This window comes from Nelumbo lutea, chromosome 8 (assembly GCF_056320005.1).
Source record: "Nelumbo lutea isolate HS-2025 chromosome 8, American lotus-T2T, whole genome shotgun sequence".
NCBI classification, from domain to species: domain Eukaryota; kingdom Viridiplantae; phylum Streptophyta; class Magnoliopsida; order Proteales; family Nelumbonaceae; genus Nelumbo; species Nelumbo lutea.
The window spans coordinates 41,474,273-41,494,844 of record NC_142691.1 but is presented as its reverse complement, the minus strand read 5'-3'; the positions used below and the strand labels follow the sequence as shown (position 1 = coordinate 41,494,844).

The following is a 20,572-nucleotide window of genomic DNA, read 5'->3' as shown; positions in this document are numbered from 1 at the left end:
AACTACTAATTACAATCACTTTAAAATATTTTTTAGAAACATAAAAAATAATAAAAATAGATTTTATATTATTAATAGTTTTACATTTTTATAAAATTCATCATGAAATATGTACTAACAATATAAATTATGATTTTATGGATTGTTCAATTTAAATGTTATTCAAGTAATAAAAAATTAAAAAAAATATATATTATTCAAATATTCTAATAGCTAAATATCTTCAATTAAAAATAAAAATAGATAAATAATTATATAAAAATTTATTTAATATTATGTAACAATTTTAAAATAAATAAAATTCAAATAACATTAAAATCTAAATATTTTACATATTATTTAAATATTTAAATAACTAAATATTTTAAATAATGAAATATTTAACATAACTATATTTTAAATAGTTAAAATAACGAAATTATGTAATAAATTTAAAAATTAATTAAAAGTAGAAAATTAATTATAACATAATATTCAAATTAATAATAATTTAATATTTTACAAAATTAATAAAAAAATTATGTAATAATAGTATAAATTATAGTTCTATAGATTATTAAATTCAATAAATAAGTAACATTTTTAAATTTAAATAATGATTATTTAAATAAATAAATAATATTGTAAATAACTAAGTTCACTTATATCAATTAATAATTCTAGAAAATAACTTTCAAACACATTAATATTTATTAATAACAATTTAAAAAATTAGTATATACTTATTATATATTTATATATATATATTAAAATTTTTATATATTGTATTTTCAGTAATTATTTATTGTTTTTTGTGATAAATATATTTTCAGTAAATATGTATAAATCTATTTTTGTTTTGTTATTTAACAGAAAAATTCAATAGTTATTGGAGATTTAATTATTGTAATTTAACTTTTTAAATTTATTTCATTACACTAGTTGTATTTATTGTATTTTTGTTATAATTTATTGATTAATACTTATTAGAGATTAAATATTTGAGATTATACTATTTATTGACTAATTTAATATATTTTTTAGTATTTATTATATTTTTAATTATAGTATTTATTGTATTTTTATTAGTTATTTTTGCATTTTCATTATCAATATATTTTTAATAATTGTGTTATTTCACTATTAATTTTCAATAATTATTGGAGATTAAACTATTGTTTTTATTAGAGATTAGACCATTAATTTCGCTGAAATTAGGAGTGTTCATGGGTTGGTTTGGTTCGGTTGTAGATTGTTTGGCCTACCAAATCGACCTAGTTAGGTTGGGGAGTTCGTCACCCGAAATCAACTGACCATTAGTGAAAACTGGCCAACTCAGATGTATCGATTTGGGTCAATTTTTGGTTTGGTTAATCGGTTCAAAAGGTTTAAACTTAAAAAAGTAAATTTAAATTTTAAAAAATTACAGTGGTATTATTAAAAAATTAAATTTATGATATAAAATATTTTAAACATAAAGTATTTTAAACTAATATGAAAATTTTCTCTTTTTCCCATATTAAAAAATTATATTTAAATATAAATTATTAATATATATCTATGGTTGGGTCATTTGATTTTGGTTGGTTTACATATGGTCAAAGCCAAACTGATCCAACTTAGTTGGGTTGGGAAATTGTTGACCCAAAGCTAACTGGAAATACTAGAAAATCACCAACTCGAGTTGGTTTCATTAGTTTTAATAACAACCCTAGCTGAAATTAATTATTGTTATTTTTGTGTTGTAAAAAAGTTATTAAAAATAGTATATAAAATATAAATATTAATTATTTGGAAAGTTAAAAAATATAAAACAATTGTATAATCTTATGTGTTTCTATTGTTTAGGTTTTGCTTAACAAATCCTGTGCATCACACAGGTCCTTGCTAGTATAGATTAAGAGGTGTTCTAGGAGGAATTTTAGGTGGGAGATATAGTTTTAGGAGAAATTTTAGGAGGGGGATTGGCTAGGTGTTTGGGAACATGAGAGAGAGAGAGAGAGAGAGAGAGAGAGAGAGAGATTGTAGGAAAATATTTCCTAAGGCGCACTGTACATATTTGCATTTGTACTCCTTCCAAACTAAGCCTAAGTTAATGGGTTTTCTTCCTAAATTAATGGGGCAAAAAAGGGGAGATTTCCATTCCAAGTGGCAACTCCTAGTTCTTCTAGAGGGAGTCTTGCACACCCTCTAGAATTACTCCCTTGGGGTAATGGAACACAAAGAGGCCATCTGATGTGGCAAGCTCTACTTTAGTATATATAGCGGGGGCTTGTGTGACGCATAGGATGGGACACCCCTCCTTGTCTCTCGCTCCTATAAGTCAAGACACTCTACTCCATCCCCGCCTCGACCGCGGGTTTGGAATAGTGAGGCACCCATTCCCCATTGGGGATAGAGAATCCCCAAATTTTCCCACCCCGAGGCAACCACCTAGAAAAATCTAATTTTATGGATATTTTATAAATAGGATTATGGTAATTTGAGGGTATTTTAGGAATTAGATTATGAAAATTTGGGGGTATTTTATAAATGAAATTATGGGATCGTAGGATTATAAGAATAGGAGGAGAACTTAGAGATATTTTAAAAATCAATATTAAATCTATAGATATTTTACTAATTTACCATCAGGTTCGGGGAATATGCAAACCCCATCCCTAATTTGGGGCAAAAATATTTTTCCTGTCCCCACCCTATCTCTGCCCCGTCCTTGTTTAAGATTTGAGAAAACTCGCCCCATTTGGGGAGGGGCAGGGTAGTGCCCTAGTTTTACAAGAAAAGTGTCATCCCTACAATTCTAATAATTTTCTATAACTAATTAAATAATAGTAAATTAAACAAAAGTATTTTATGATAATTTAAAAAAAATATTGAAATTTCTATTGATTAGTAGTAATGCATAGTAAATTAATTATTTATAATAACAATAAATTAATGCAAATTATTAATTTTTAAACCTAAATTATTTACTATTAATCAAAATAAATATAAGTATGGTAAATTACATTAGTTGTAATTAAAAGTAAATCGTTTGTTATTAATTAATATAAAACCAGGTATAATCGAATTCAACCAAGTGGTCTAGATTTGTGTGAATAGATTTAATAATTTTCTAATTTAATTTTTCTAAATTTTTAATAATTATTGATAATGTTTGGCACTCTATGCATGCCACGTTATTGTATTGTTGACTTGATATTAGAGGCTGATTTTTTTTTCTTCAGCATTTGCTACTTTGAGCTTGTCAAAACAGTCTATTTAATTTTATTTAAATGGATCATTAGCAGGTTGGTGGATTTGATGATTTGGATTGAAAATGTATATACACGATTTAGGATGACAAAGACATTTGAATCTTCTGTCCACAACAACCTTACTCACACCTACCTACAAGACTTCACAACCACATAGCTGATGTGGGCGTGTGGTGTCCTGTGGGTTGGAGAAAAAGATCCACCATTTAACGGGTTCCATCTTATAGACTAATTGTGTTTTAAATCACCTTAATTTCTTGTAGGAAGTGCTCTAAGTTCTATTTAAATGTTCAGAGAACTGGACCGGGCATTGACTCGGAAAAGGGAGAGGTTTATGGGTCAGTTGTTCAATTATGATCAAACCTTGATAATGTAATATATATTAGATTATAATATATTCGAAATGTATAATTATCTTTTTCTTTAACTATTTATATTTTTTATTTTAGTTTTAATTTTTTTATATTAAAATTTTAACTTTGAAGAAAAAATGTGTTCTTTAGCAAAAATAATGAGGCACGGTGCCTTTGGCTCCTTGGGAGCACGTAGATCTTAAAACATTACCCAAAATAAATAAATATCACCCCAATCAGACATTTAAGCACAAAGTTATGGCCTTTAGAAGTTTACATTTATGTTAAAAAAAATAAAAAAAACCGGCCAATTTTCTAAAACCAGGACCAGGTCATCAGTTTTACAATTTGATCATCCAGGTCACCGGTTTTGTCCAAATTTTTATCCAATGTGATTTTGGGGGTACATTTGAACTAATTAGGGGTCGGTCACGGTTCAACCAGTCCAACAGGCTGATCTGGTCCAGTTTTCTAAACACAGTATTTATTAGATGCTTTGAGAGGTTTGCAATGAATAAAATGGTGTAGAACCAGTTCAAACCGATGCTTCAAAGGTTCCAAGTATCAACGTGTGTGATACACAAATTCTGTATTTCACATTTCTAAAGAACGATATTCTATTTTTATTTTATGTTTTCAAACTTATGTTTATTAGAATGGATTTTATATTTGAAGAGGACACCCCCTAAAATCCCTCTAAACAATGTTTTGGTGCATTCTATCATATACATTGATACATTGTTACATTTTGAACATGATGCACCCTTACCCAGTCAAGTGACAAGTTATAGAGAGAATGACAGTTAAGTCTAGGGTCAAAATTTTTAAGCCTAAAGTACAGTTGGGGTGGGTGCCTGTTTGGAATTGATTATACTTTACGGTCGGCATTGATGTATAGAATGGAGGATTTTGACATTTTGAATGTTTATAACTCTGCAATGGAAATCAGAAATCTGCATTGGGCCAATCCGTACTTCTCCATAATTTATGAGGGATTATGTTACAACTATCTGTCATGTGTCACTAGACATCCAGACATGCTCAAACTTTTCAAACCACACATTCGTTAACAAATATAATTGGGATAAGGCATTGACATTTTGAATGTTATGTTCCATGGACATACCCCTTGTTAATTTGCTGCAAAACTATCAATCATTTTCTCCTTTTCCTTTGGGAGTGGTTGGTAAATTATTCACAAGTTTGGGCAGACTTGGAAGGATAAAGACATTGAAACGTTTTGGCCTTTTTGGGTCATGGCCTCAAGGATCAAATGATTTGACTGGTTTGATTCATTCAACCATTCAACCACTTCAAAAGGAAAAATAAAAAATGTTAAAAATAAATATAATTTTAAATCAATTTGAGCTTAATAATAAGAGAAAATCTATGATGGGAAGAGTTTTTGACCAATCAAAACCCATCCATGAATTTTGATAAATAACACCTGATTGGCTACCACATTTATAATTCGAGTTGACTAATCAGAAGTTTTTCAGATATCATATTTTTTCTATATCATAATCAAACTATAATAATAAATATTAGAATGCATTCTGCCAGTTCTAACGGTCTAACCATCTGGTCCCATCGAAGTTTAGCGACATTGCATCCTGTCTTTTATAAAAGTACTGTTTTGATTAAAGAATATGGATATACCCCCACTTTGTAAAATTGGGAAGTGTCCAAATCAATCCTCTTGCAATGATTTTCTCACATCTGAGGGTCCATTTGGTTCATAATTGGAATTGAAATTGAAAATTTTCAGAACGAAAATCAGAATGACTTATTCCTATAGGCTGTTTTGTTTAGACAGGAATCGAATGAGAATTAAAATTAACTTGAATGAGATTTCATTCGTAGAAGAGGGGAGGGAATGGCCATTCCTTCAAATAGGAGGACACCATGAATGAAAATATGATTCAATTACACCCAACCAAATAATTGGAAAATATCATTCCAATTTCAGCTCCACCAAAAATTAAAATGACCCATTCTGATTTTGATTCGAAACCCCTATTCTCACAAATGGCTCTTGAGGAATTCCGTGATTGCTTCAAGTTCGCTTACACTATACAAAATACACAAAGTTGTATGGGGCACATCCCACATGAATGAACAAGGATCAAACAAATGATGATGGCACGTGGCCATAAGTTAGGCTGTTTGGAAATGACAGTCTGGGTCTGGGCTGTTTTAAAGCTCCATGTGCGTGTAAATATGCATGACAACTTAGCGTGGGTGTGGACTGTATACGGATCAAATCGGATTGGATATAGGTAGGTCCAAATCTAGGACTGCATAAAGATCAAATCGGATCGGATATAGCCAGATCCAAATTTGATATGTTTATATTTGAATTCAAATTGCATCTTTATTCATTGAGTTTATATCTCGATTTGGATTGAATTTGGCTTGTCATCGATAATGAGTATTATAAACAAATTAAGTCAAAAAGATAAAAACATTATAAGTTATTGATAAATGGACAAAAATGTCTTTACAATTATCTTTCATCAACAAAATGAATTGAAAATAATTTATATGAACTTGAAGTTATCACAATTCGGAAAAACAACATTTAAACCAATTTTACCAATAAATAGGATATAAATTTTAAATGAACATGAATTTATTATATACAGGTCCCCATCACTTTTTTGGGAGGTTATTTATCTGGGTATGTGCATTTATCAATGTTCTTTTATTTCTCAAGTAAATAAGACAATAACCGTTTTAATAATAAAAAAGCAACCCTCTACCATCCATCCCATTGCATTCCATCATCTCATATTATACTGTACCGTATCAAACTAGATACATCTATTATTAAAAAGGGTAATTTTGTCTCATCCAAGTGTTGCCAATTCCCCCACCCCCCCTCCAAAATAATATGGTTATCTTGATCAATGGGCATCAAAATTTCATTGACTGATTTTCTTGCTCCAGTTACCGAAACATAAGATCAGACCCATGTAATTGCAGGTTCTTTGTGGTAAGGTTGGTGGATGTCCCCACCCGAATATATAAAAGGTAAAATACAAAAACCTCCCCTAAAGTTTCTGACAATCATAAAAACCTCCCCTATAGTTTCATTTTAACAAATACCTCTCTTGAATTTTTAAGAAATACAACAAAAACCTCCCTTCCGTTACCTTCACAAACGGAAAATGTTAGAACCTCTTTTAATGGTCATCATCTAATGTTTTTGTTGAATTAAAACAGGATTATTCCAGTAATTTTGTATGTAAAATAATTTATAAAAGTGTAAAATAGGCATTTAAAAAAAAACTGATGCACCGGTCTAATGTTTTCCGTCTGGGAAGGTGACGGAAGTGAGGTTTTAATTTGTCAAATTTCTCAAAAGTTTGGAGAGGCATTTGTTAAAATAAAATTATGGGAAATGCTTTTATGATTGTCAGAAACTCCATAGGAGGTTTTTACATTTTACCCATAAATAAAAAGAAAATGGAATTGAATTTGAATTCAAATGTAGATATGAGATACCATTTACAGTTCTATAGGTTGTGTGAATTAAAAGAGTAATTAGAAATAATATTCTTTTAATTATAAAAAACTGAATGAAATAACAAATCATGTGCAGGAAACTTCAAAACAGCCCATGGTGTTATGATCAAACAGCCAAGCTTTTGTTCACGTGGGGATTTGCAAGACAGGATTCTACTAGGACGGTGGGATAATAGACATCTTTGTAGCCATAGAAAAATTCCGAGAATCAAACATTTCTGGGTTGAGTTGGATTCAAGGGGTCTTCTAGAAGTCGCGTTTGTTTCGCTGTCTTTTTACCTGAAGTACTATTTTTTGTCCATTTGATCCGTCACATCAAACGGACATTCTCCATAGGAATCTACCCTTCTATTCGTAATTCTTTGTTTTAACTATTTACTAGCGGCGATTCATGTGATACATCATATGATAATAATAATTATTTATATTTTACATATTATTTTTAATATTTTTTTATAATACAAAAATAATAATAATAATTAATTTCAGATAAAGTTTGTTGTCAAATTTAGGGATGACAATTTTCTCAATTTTCCTAATTCTCCTAGGGATTCGTCTTGGGGATGGGGATAATTCCCCTCATGGGGATGGAGAAGGAGAAATTTCATCCCTATTGACAGGGATGGGGGAGAGAACTCCCTACCCCGTAGGGACTCCGATCCCCGTCCCATGGGATCCCTGCTAATAGAATTGTAAATTTTAATTATTTTATTTTTATTTTTAAATAAAATAAAAAATAAAAACATAATGATTAACATTATAAAGAATCACAAGGAGTGAGAATCCCTGTGGGGATGGGGATAATTTTGTCCCTATTAGCGGGGATGGGGAGAGGCTCCTCATCCCCCGCCCGCCTCATTTCTATTCCTAATCAAACTAATGAAACTAACCAACCCGATTTCTAATATTGTCAGTTGGCTTTGGTTCAACAATTTCCCAACCTGTCTAGGTTGGATCAATTTCGCTTTGGCCATTTGTAAACTCACTAAAATTGAATGACCCAACCATAGATATATATTAATATTTTATATTTTAAACATATATATTTTAATACAAGAAAGTAGGAAAATTCCAATATTTCTTAGACTAAAATATTTTATATCATAAATTTGTTTTTTAAATATATAGTTTTTTAATAATGCCATTGTAATCTTTTTAAAATTTAAACTTAATTTTTTTAAGTATAAATCTTTTGAACCAACCAACCAAACTAGAAATTGACCCAAAATGATATCACTTGAGTGAGCAACTTCTTAACCTAACCAAGTCGATTTGGTTAGCCAAACAATCTACAAATGAACCGGGCCAACTCATTAACAATAGTTTAATTTCCAATAATTATTAAAATTTTATAGCAAAAATACACCAAAAAATTAAATTTAAAAAGCTAAATAATAGTAGTTTAAAATCCAACAATTATTGAATTTTTCTATTAAATAACAAAACAAAAACAGATTTATACATAATTATTGAAAATATATTTATCACAAAAAACAAAAAATAATTATTGAAAGACAATAAATATTAATTTTATTATATATAAATATAGATTAAGTTTTTAAAATATTATTAATAATATGAATTTGTTAAATCGATTGTAATTATTTTTTGTCTTTCTAATAAATATTTTAAAGTTATTATATAGTTTTGCCAGAACATTTAAATATAAAATTTTTAACTCAAACTTTCTTTAGATAGATGTAGATAAAAAGTGAGGGAGAAGATAAATAAGAATTAGAGATAATTTATGAGAGAAACTCTCTACTAAGGTGGTGTTCGGTATCGTGGTTATCCACGACATATTGCGTTTGAAAACACACTAGAACTTATTTGTGTTGTTCAATTCAGTGTGGTGTGGAACAAACCACAATATCTCGTGGAACAATCCACACTATATCGCAAAATCTTGGCAATGGGTAAGAATCGTGGATTGCTCCATGAAACGGTGAAAAACTCTAAGAGCCATTGATTCCCTGCTTTGCATTATTATTCCATCCTAAGAAATATTATTGTTGTAGTTATTTTATTGAGGAAACCATTGTAGCTATTGCTCTCCCATCAGTTTGCCTTGCCATTGGAAGAAGGTGGCCAACATCTGTTCATCAACTATTTGAATAGATGTTCATCTGGATTGTTTTTTATCACAGATGTTCATTTGGGATTGAACCACTGTTATCTTGTGTCAATACATTGAACCACAATTTGTTCATTGATTGTTTGAACATTCATTGTATTCAACCCTTGTTCTCCTATGTGAATTCATTGAACACTAGTTCATTTAGCACATGTTCATTTGTTTACCTATATAATTTGATTTTACAACCATTAGAGAATTAGTAGAGAATGAAATATATAATGCCTTTTTGATCAAGGTGTTTAACTTGTTAAATCAATAGAGAATGGAATTAGTTCATTTCTACTCCAGGAATCTACTTTTTCTCATTATTCTATTGTCTTGATTTATCTAGAAAAATAATGTCTAGTTCTGTTATTGATACCAACCAGCTATTGTGTAGTTACTAAAATCTACTTATTCTCATTATTCTATGGTCTTGATTTATATAGAAAACATTATCCATTACATGGCTAGCTATGGTGTTAGATTTTAATTGAGCAACTAGCTAACATGCAAATATGAAGGATAACTATGAAGAAGAATTTTACTTTATATATCACAATGTCAATGAAACATAAAATTATCAAGAAAGTTTTCAAAGGTAAAACCAATTCTGAAATGAAGTATTTTAGCCTAACTAATAATTATTCTAAACATTATAGGTATGCCAAAAAAAAAGGGAAGACAAATTTTCATGGTTATTTCACAAACATTATAGGCAAGTTTTAAAGAAATATTAATTTTCATAGAATTATTATTTTTAATAAAATTATTACTCTTGGCAATTTGTTTATATAAAAATAAGGATTAGTCTTATATATTTTATTAATTTTTGTATTTTAATATTAAAATAAAATGCAATATATGTTCTCATCGTTTAGTTATATTGTTTTTATAATGTATATTACTTAGAAAACAATATATTGTTTATTTATGTTAATAACATGGACCACCTCATGTATTGTAGGTGAGATGCATGGAATCAAACCACAGAGTGTGGATTGAGTTGACCACACCTTGCAGAACACCTAAGGGAGTGTGGTGTGGTTCAGTCCACCCATTTTTTGTCAGTAGTGCAAAACACCATCCATCATATGAATGGCCGAACCCTGCAGGAGGTTGGGTGAAATTTCAAAAATTTCTCTCTCTCCCATGTGAGAATCACATTCCCTATTTTAGAGAACTACATTTTCAATGATCAATCTTGAACCCAAACCAGACTCGATCTGAAACAAAAAGGGAGTGGAGGGATATACCTGATACGAAGTAGTAATAACCTCCAATGAAGGTGTTCATGCCCAAGGAAAGATCCAAAGACTGCTTCCACCGAAGATGACACAATGCAGGATGAAACAGAATCAGTAGGATGGTTCTTCAACAACAACCGAATTCTTCAGCAAGAATTTGATAGAGGGCTAGTGAGCACGACTTAAGATTACCTTTTCTACCAAAAGGTAATATCAAGAACCTTTCTTGATTGCTCCCACAACTGGAGATCGAACTGGTATAGCGGCAAGAGTAGGAGAGAAGAAGACAGTGCAGTCAAACTGCGTTGTCTTTCTCTAGAAATCAACAGTCTGTTAGATGATTTCTGATGTGTTATGAGGGTTCATCCTGCTCTCCTATTTATAACCTTAAAGAGAGGTTCTCCTATTCTCATTAGGAGTTTCATAATCCAAATCTTGTATTTGGATCTGGACTCTCTTTAAGTGATAAGGATAATCCCTTATCTTATCTGCAGATAAAGATCAACCATCCTAATCTAATTATGAGTTTCCTAATCCAAATCTTTATTTGGATCTGGACTCTCTAAGTGGATAGGGATAATCCCTTATCCTATCTACTGATCTAAATCCCATAACTGCCCATTTTTAATTAATCTCATTAACCCAGTTCAAATTGGGCTTTAGGCCCATTAAGTCTATTTGCTCACTTACCCTCCAAACTGCTGCCCAGTTGGATATCCTTGTATGGCGTGGGACCCAAACATTGATCTACACATTAGCCACATAGGTTCAGCCTAGCCTCTGTTATAAGGCCTGGCCGAATTCACTGTAGGAGACAGTGAACCCCTGAGTCCATCACCATGGGCTCTTAATGGGCCCAACATTTACACTAAGCGGTCCTTGGGTCAAGCCACCTTATAAAAACCCAAGGACTGTGGGTAGATGCAAGATTAGCCCATCAGGTATTACCCTCAATGGTCTTACACTTAACCTCTCAGCCCATAATGATCAAACATTGCCCGACAAGAGAGGACCTCTCCCTCGGCTGCAAGGTACAGTGCTGCACTCTCTACTCACATGGATCTCGGGAATTAAAACCTTTTGCAAACATTTTTAAACCATAATATATGTATATCTCTATATAAATATATTTTTCAAAACAAATTTCAGTGGTTAAAATCAACTATCGACAGTTTTGGTTTCCATTAGAGAGAGTGCATCGCCGATCATTCACTTTGTCTAACAAAGGGGCTGATCCTGTCACTATGATCACCCACTTAGATGAATTCTCGGACTGTCGCAACATACCCAGGTTTTGACCCTCTCTAAGAATCTCATTGATTGGCATATTAAAGACAGCCCAGTCCAACACCTAGTGTAGTATCATAATCGAGTCTAGGGGTTAGGTGTAACATTCTAGTTTTGCCTATATATCTCCAAGGTCCAGGGTAATACTGGAATTCTGGTCTGGTTTAGGGTTTCAAGAAAACCCACACTACATGTACCTCAGGTCACACCCTAGCAGCTGAGACAAGCCACTCCAACCAACTTGGCGGCACATTAGTGTCAGCCTTGGTAGGATAAATCTCCCCAGATCTATCCAATGACTGTGAAGATTCTAAACTAACACAAGTCTCATATGTGTCTAGTTTAAGGTTATTACACAGAAACACACCATAATAACATGAATCAAATATGTACTTTATTCATTTACATTAAATGTCATAATGTACACCATTCTGATTGGAGCTAAGGGCATACTCTATCTAACAGTTGTGATTTGTTGTGGATGCATCCATGCCCAAGTGTTGTGTGGATTGGAACACACCACCCAATTTCTCATGCACACTACATAACACCTCATAAATTAGAGATAACTTAGGAGAATGTTCAGGATGAAAGGTTGTTTAGGAGAAATTTTAGGATATTAGATTATTTAGGTTATTGGAATGCGTGTGTGTGAGAGAGAGATTTTAGGAAGATTATTTTGGGGAAAGTAGAGTTTCTAATTGGTAGTTTAAAAAATGGCATGGATTAAAAAATTAAAAAATTCAAAAAAGGGGAAATTTTCTAGACTTCCTTGTTTATATATATATATATATATATATATATATATATATATATATATATTCGAATATTTAAATAATTTTTATATTTTTTACTTCAAGCTTTCTTTAGATAGATGTAGATAAAAAGTAGGGGAGAAGATAAATAAGAATTGTAGATAATTTAGGAGAGAAACTCTCTACTAAATTAGGGATAACTTAGGAGAAAGTTGGGGATAGTGGAGGAGGTGGGGGAGGTTGTTTATGAGAAATTTTAGGTTATTGGAACGTGTGGGGGGGGGGGGGATCAGAAGCATTAAACTGGGGGTAAATTGCTGAAACCTCCCCTGAAGTTTGGTAATTAATTGTAATCACCTACCTAAACTTTCTAACATAGTTGCAATTAGAATCCCTTTATTACTTGCTAGAATCCTCTAATAAGAGATACAAAATGTCCGAAATACCCTTATAGTTACTACTGAGACTGGTTTCTATAGAAAAAGAAAACAATAAAAATTTTCTGAACAACAAAGAGTTTAAATGTAGGAACTTTACTTTGAGGCTATGTTTGGTTTGAAGGAAAATATAGGAGGAAAAGGTAGGGAAAGGAAGGGAAAGACAAGGAAACCAATACAAGGGTTGTAAAGATTTCCCCCCCTTTCCCTTCCTTTCCCTACATTTTCCTTCAAACCAAACATAGCCTGAGTGATTGATATGAAGGAAAAATTTGGAAAATACACCTCAATTTTAGAAAGAAGATTGGTAGGATTTAGGGTAACAATTGATATGAAGAGAAAATTTCAAAAATAAATATTTTGGTCAAAAGTAATTGTATGGGTATTTTAGATATTTTCATACCACTTTTTAGAGGATTCTAATAAAGGGGGTGAACTTGCAACTGTGTTGGAAAGTTCAAGGAAAGTGATTGCAATTACCAAAGTTCAGGGGAGGTTTCAGCAATGGTCAGATACTTCAGGGAAAATTCGCTGAGGTCAATCAACTTCTTTCAACCATCCAAATGGATCTAAGATTTCATCTAATCAAATATTTTAGCCAAACGATACACCCATTCCACTCAAAGATGTAAACCATTCAAGTCTCAACACCAGAAAATTAATCTCAACCATCTAAGTAATGTATCAAGATTTCAGTTAATCATGGCCTTTGCATGATGCATAAAAAAATCAAATCCACACAATGCAAATTGATCGTATCCAATAAAATTCTAAGATCTGCATAATCAAAAAGGACTTTTTTAAAGATAAAGTTAATTAATCTCAGCCATTAAATTTCATGGTTAATTTGCATCAGTTGAATTCCCTGCACCTCACTTTGCTTTCAAGTTTGGAAGGAGTATAATACAAATTTGTAGAGTTCAAAATCTTGTGTTTTGTATTATTTTGTATGTATTTATTATACTGTACATATTTATATTTGTATTCCTTCCAAACTGAACCTTTAATGCCCATTTGAGAGTGCTTTCACGCAAAGTTATGAAAGCTATATTTGACAAAAATCTTAAAAGCCAAAAAAAAAAAAAAACAACACTTACATAAGCTTAGAAATTAAATTTAAGATGAAATTAATTTTGATAATTTCTCCAAAGCAATTCAGTAAACATAACTCAATCAACATTAGCTCTTTCATATAGGCCCTTGATTGATTTTTAGGCTCCACCTTAATGGCATAAACCCTTAATCTTAGAGGAGAAGAAAACGATATTTTAATAAGTCAATATGTCTAAATAGGCATGTGGCATGCACATGGGCATATTCCATCTGTCTTAAGGAAGTGTAGCTCTCGACTGCATGTACACTTTTTTTTTTCTTTTAAGCTGGGAGAAGCATATAAAGGAAGGTGAATTAATAGGGGAGTTGGATTAGGAAGGAGAATTAACTGCAGATTGGAATTCATATGGCCTTAGATTTTGGGTATGAATGTCAATGAGACGGGTCTTGATACCCTTTTGTGATAGGTTTGGTCTTTCTTAGATTGGACCTCGAGATGTGGACCCACATGTCAGGGGCCAGGCTTTCGGCTCAGACAGGTCTATTGGTCATGGGCCAGGCTTTGGGTTAAGACATTAAATTATGGCAAAAGCTAAGCCCAAGCCCGATTCATGAACAGGTCTATTGGTCAATCAAGAAACAGGAGTGACCATCTAAACATCTTAATAATATAATAAACGTGCATGCAACACTTTTAGATGATGATAATAATTTTACTATTCTTATGAGAACCCATTAAAAAAGATAAGCAACTAAAGCATGGTGTTCTGGTTTATTTATTTTTTCATTATTAATAAAAATACATCTTATTTATCATATTTATTTTTGTTTAATATGATAAACATATAATATTAGAGATGTGCACAAACTTTTTTGACAAAATTCTATAATTTTATATATATTTTTATTTTTATCTATTCTTTTGAGTTTTTGTTATATAATTATGATATTATATGTTGATCTATTTGATTTGAAAGAGGAAACGATCTCATTTTATGGAAATTTTAAAATTTTTATTCCATTTCCATAATTAATTGTAAAAACAATCTTGTTTTTCACACTTATCTTCGTTTAATATGACAAATTTATGGTATTTGAGATATGCCAAATTTCCTATATTCTTTTTTCTTTGTAATTCTATCTATTTTTTATTTTTTATTATTTAATTATGACATTATTGGCTGATCCATTTTACCTAAATTATTGGACCATTAAGGTGCAAGTTGTGAAGGTTGGGCTGAGCTAGTGCTCAACCTATCGGGCCTAAAGCTCGAGCTCAAGGTCAAGCTTGAAATTTGACCAACCTAGTCCCAACCCATATTGAAATTTGATGCACTCAGATTGGGCTCAAGGTCAAGCTAGTGCTCAACCTGATGATGCGCACAAAAGCTCTTGAACTCTCTCACGTATTCTCACTAAAATCTCCTTACTAACTTAAGCATCGGAGTTTCTTCTTGGGTAAAATCTACCCAAGCACTCTAATTCTTCTCTCTTTACAACCATTCTTAGTTCGGACTTACAGTTTATAGCTGACGGGTTGTTGAAGCCCTCAAAATTAATGCTAGTCCCACAATAAATTTGTAGTAGTAGTGGTACTAGGTCGAATCCCACAGGGAGCTAGGGAAATAATTTTCAGCCGAGTGTGCAATATAATGAGTGGGAAAATTAAATAATTAAAATAAAAAAGAATCAAGAGAGCAATATCAACTTAAGAGAAATCAGTCTTACCGAATTCTGATTCAAGGGTTCGGATTTAATCAATTGGTCATCGATCCTAGGTAGACTTCGACAGTCTTGCAATTCAAGCATTTAACCTTAGATTTATTAGGATAGGCATAATAAACCTTGTGTTTTCCTAAATTAGCTGACCAAACCCAACATTCGATCAACACTTATCACTAATCCACTAGGTACGATAGCGCTCCATATTAACTAGTGATAGCATTAAACTTTGTGAAAACAGTTAAACCAAAATAACAATAATTGAGATAGCTACAATTATCGAATCTTGTTCCATTGATTCCCTTTAGGTTAAAACATGTCAATACATTGGTTAAAGGCTATCACGAACAATTGACCCAGAAAGATATTAACCTAATTGATACTTGTACCACTATTCATGACAATTACGGATCACCGAACCATGGATAGCAATAGGAAAATCAATATTAATTAATTTGTTAGACTAATTAACATTAACATCCATAGAGAATAAGCACAAGAGTCAACGAATACTTGAATTAAAAAGCAAGAATTTGAATTAAATACTGAACCTCATGATGATACAATCGAACATCCCCCCTTGAACCAGAAAAGAAAAGCTTAACTGCTCATGATTTTCGAATCCTCCATGCTCTGCTTTTCAAAAGGCCGAACTGGTCTTTCTTGATTAATCGAGTTGCTTGATGCTTGATTGATGGGTTTTTTTGATTAATTGCTTGATGCCTAAAGCTAGTCCACCCCCACCCTCCCCCTTATATAGTTGAGGGAGAGGGCTGTTTTGCAACTCCTTTTAGGAGATTAACCTCGATTAAGAAAGTCCTGATCTGTTTTGAACTATTCCTATCCTATCTCCTATCTAGTGATCTAATCTCAATCATCTTATCCTTTTAGGATTACATTCAAAATTTAAATCTGATAAGACTCTCTTTTTGGAGATTAAATTCAAAATTGGGACTCTTGGCTCTTGAATTCTAGTTGGGCTACTTTAATAACTTGGCTGCTACAAGGCTCTTCTACGAATTAGGCTTCAGTTGTGAAATGGGCTTTGCTACGAACTTACTCCAACTTCGGGCCCGATTTCGTCTTCAATGGAAAACAAATCTATCAAAACCCAGTGGACCTATCCCTTATCTTTCCATTGCATCTTGAATTATCCAAATCAGAGTTCGGAATAGAGAGTTATGTCCAGATTACTGAATGGTTCCGAAATTGTGCAAAATCATTCGATTAGCCTTGTTTTCTTCCAATTGCCTTCTTGCTTGCCCTGAATCAAAATACAAGAGTAATGAGTCCAATTAAGTACTAAAATAAAGAAAAGGAATGAATATTTGGGGATAAAAATATTATACTTTTTATTCCCATCAAATCCCCCCACACTTAAACCTTGCTCGTCCTCGGGCAAGACAAAACTCAAGCAAATATAGAATAAGAACAAACTAACTATCCTACCGATTTTTAAACTCAACTCTCTTTCATCTTTTTCCCCAAATATTATAGGTTAAATATTGTGAACCATTAAATCAACACAACCAAGTCATACACGACTCATTCATCAATCAATCCAATTTTTGCTACTGCAAACCAGGTAGTAAATCAGGGAAAACCTTTTTAACTTCTCTCTCTTTTAATTTTATATTTATCTCCTCTAAAGAAGTGAGTGCATTTTATACTCCATCTCACTTTTGGATTACTTGGTTAGTAGGTGCATTTTATGTTCCATCCTACTGTTTGAATTGCTATCTAGTAGGTGCATTTTATGCTCCATCCTACTACCAGATGACTTGGCTGGTAGGTGCATTTTATGCTCCATCCTACCAATTATGGCAATGGTGAAGTATTTACCCTATTTACTTGAACCTGAATTTAGGACTAGCTTAACTAGAAATGGCTTCAGATAAGTCATGTACTCCTTGGTTGTACCTCATTACTAGGTTCACAAGAATTTTCCTAGAACATTGTTTCAATTGATTTCAAAAGAATTGATTATTTTTTTGTTTTTAATTTTTTGAAAAGCAAGTGCAGAAAAACATGACCTAAATCAAAATTTAAAATGCAACCTAAATTCTAACCTAAATCCCCTCCCCCACACTTAAAACTTACATTGTCCCCAATATGAGGTTAAATGCAAAGAAAGGGCAGAAAAACTAAACTAGAAATGTAAAAACAAAAAGAAAAAGAAAAAAAAACAAACTTCCCTATTTTTAATAATCATGAATCGGATCCTCTAACTCTTGTGGTTGCAGTTTTCTGTGTTTTCCCCTTTCATCCATCATGGGCGGGTTCAAATCAGGAATAGGGGTTTGCAAAATAGAGGGTGACGATTTCTTCATATCCAATTGTGCACTCAATTCGAGCTCCTCATTCAAATCTTTTTCTTCAAACGTTTCCTGCACAATTGAAACAACAATGTCAATTGAACAAATTGAATGACATTCATTGGAGTACTTCATTGCTTAAAAAATATTAAATTTAACAATCTCGCTGTCAAATTCGACGGAGAGGGTACCCTTATCCACATCTATTTTGGTCTTGGCCATTTTCATGAATGGCCTGCATAATAGAAGTGGGACTGAACTTGTTACCATGTCCTCCATCTTCAGAATGTAAAAGTTGGCTGAAAAGATTAGATCATTAACCTGCACCAACACATCCTCAACAATCCCTTCCGGGTAGGCGTTAGAACGATTAGCTAGCTGAATGACTACCCTAATTTCCTTTAAGGGACCTAATCTCAAAGCACAATAAATCGAGTATGGCATGACATTGATGGATGCACCTAAATCTAACATGGCACGCTCGATTCTTTTATTGCCAATCACACAAGGTAAAGTGAACATACCTGGATCAACACGCTTTTCCAACAAGGTCCTCTTAATGACAGTTGGAACATTTTATCCAACCCTTACGTTCTCATCGATTCGCAACCTCCTCTAGTTAGTGCACAACTCCTTCAGAAATTTTGCATATTTCGGGATCTATTTGATGGAGTCTAGCAAGGGTATATTTATCTCCACCTTCTTGAAGGTCTCCAAGACTTCTTGCTCATATTCTTCCTTCCTGGATTTTTCCAACCTACTAGGAAATGAAGGCACAATGGCATTAGTAATCTTTGGGAGAGGGGGGTCGGATATTACCTTAATGGGGTTCTCATTTGAATCTTGTTTCTCCTCTTCCTTCTGTACCTTATCTATCTTCTTTGGTGAGGTAGGTTGTGGCTGCAATTCCTTCCCGCTTCTCAGCACCACTACACTAGCATTTTCCTTGGGATTAACTACCATCTGCGATGGTAGCCTTCCAGAGTTTTGCGCCTCCAACTTGCTAATAGAAGTAGCAAGCTGACTGATTTGGTTCCCTAAGTTCTGGATGATGGCCCTTGTTTCTTGTTGAAATTGTTGAGTGTTAGAAGCAAGAGCATTAACGATTTCATCTAATGACATACTTGAACTTGAGGGTTGACTTTGCGCTGAGATAGGTGCTGAAATTGGGGGCTGTCTGTTGGAAGCTTGGGGCCGATATCTCTGTGGTCCTCCTTGATTTTCGTAGCTTAGATTGGGATGATTTCTCCACCTAGGATTGTAGTAATTGGAATAGGGATCATACTTGCATTGAGGTTGGCCCGGAGATCCTCCTACGACACTAACTTGCTGCATCGAACCATCCTGCAATGATGGACACATATCCGTAGGATGCCCAGGAATCGAACAGACACCACATACCCTTGCCGTTTGCAATTGCCTTGTAGCCAATTGTCGAACCAAGGCAATTAGATCAGAAATTTGATTTTCTAAATTAGATTGACTTACCTCATTAACACACCTGATAGTACCATCTGTTCTTGCTTCGAATCGTTGTGAATTTCTGGCCATGTTGGAAATTGTTGGACAGTTTTGTAAGCCCTTAGCTTCAATCAGAATGATGTACATTATGAGTTTATTGTAAATGAATAAAAGTATATATTTGATTCATGTTCCCTTGGTATGTTTCTGTGTAATACTCTTAAACTAGACAATTAATGAGACTCGTGTTAGTTTAGAATGTTCACAGCCAGTGGGTCGGTCTGGGGAGACTTATCCTGATAAGGCTGACACTGATGTGCCACCAAGTCGGTTGGGGTGGGCTGTCTCAGCTGCCAGGGTGAGACCCTAGGCACATGCAGTGTAGGATCAATTGAATCATTGAACTAGACTAGATTTCTAGTATTGCCCTAGACCTTGGAGATTAATGGGCAAAACTGGAAAGTTACACTTGACCCCTAGACTCGATTATGATACTGCACTAGGTGTCGGATTGGGTTGTCTTTGATATGCCAATCAGTGAGATCCTTAGCGGGGGTCAAAACCTGGGTATGTTGGGACAATTTGAGAATTCATCTGAGTGGGTGATCATAGTAACAGGATCAGCCCTTTGTCGAACAAAGGTAATTATCGGGGATGCACTCTCTCTGATGGAAGCCAAGACTGCCGGCAACCGATTTCAATCGTTGCTATTTTGTTTTGCAAAATATATTTTATATGAGATATAAAAGTATATATATTATGGTTTCCAAACGTTTGCAAAATGTTTTGATTCTCGGGATCCATGTGAGCAGAGAGTGCAACACTGCCCCAAAATTTATGGGCGAATAATCTAAAATTAAATTTTACATAAATCTGATTATTGTTTAGAATTGTTCTTTATGTTTTTCTTGATTTATGGGCTGTTCGCACCAGAGGAGATCAAATTCTTGATTTGCACAGGGAACTTGGGATTTTGCAGTTTATGGATTATTTTATTACATTTGGTCTATAAATTTTTATTTTTTATTTTTAGATTGAATGTATAGGTATTCGATCTGATGT

At 32.8% G+C, this 20,572-nt stretch overlaps 1 protein-coding gene across 1 annotated transcript; it reads right to left on the bottom strand.

The window, feature by feature from the left end:
• Positions 1-17,935: 17,935 nt before the first annotated feature.
• LOC148843902 (uncharacterized) lies at positions 17,936-19,600 on the bottom strand. Its single transcript, XM_088959467.1, has 4 exons — positions 18,749-19,600; positions 18,574-18,604; positions 18,317-18,459; positions 17,936-18,121 (listed from the first exon to the last, which is right to left on the bottom strand). The coding sequence occupies exons 1-4, from the start codon at positions 19,598-19,600 to the stop codon at positions 17,936-17,938; spliced, it is 1,212 nt and encodes a 403-aa protein (XP_088815593.1).
• Positions 19,601-20,572: the final 972 nt, after the last annotated feature.

Coding starts and splice junctions, on each gene's coding strand:
- LOC148843902 (XM_088959467.1), bottom strand. CDS start 19,600: ATGGCCAGAAATTCACAACGATTCGAAGCAAGAACAGATGGTACTATC. Junction 18,605..18,748: donor TCTTGGAGACCTTCAAGAAG/GTGGAGATAAAT, acceptor ACTGTCATTAAG/AGGACCTTGTTGGAAAAGCG. Junction 18,460..18,573: donor GGAAAAGCGTGTTGATCCAG/GTATGTTCACTT, acceptor CTTTGAGATTAG/GTCCCTTAAAGGAAATTAGG.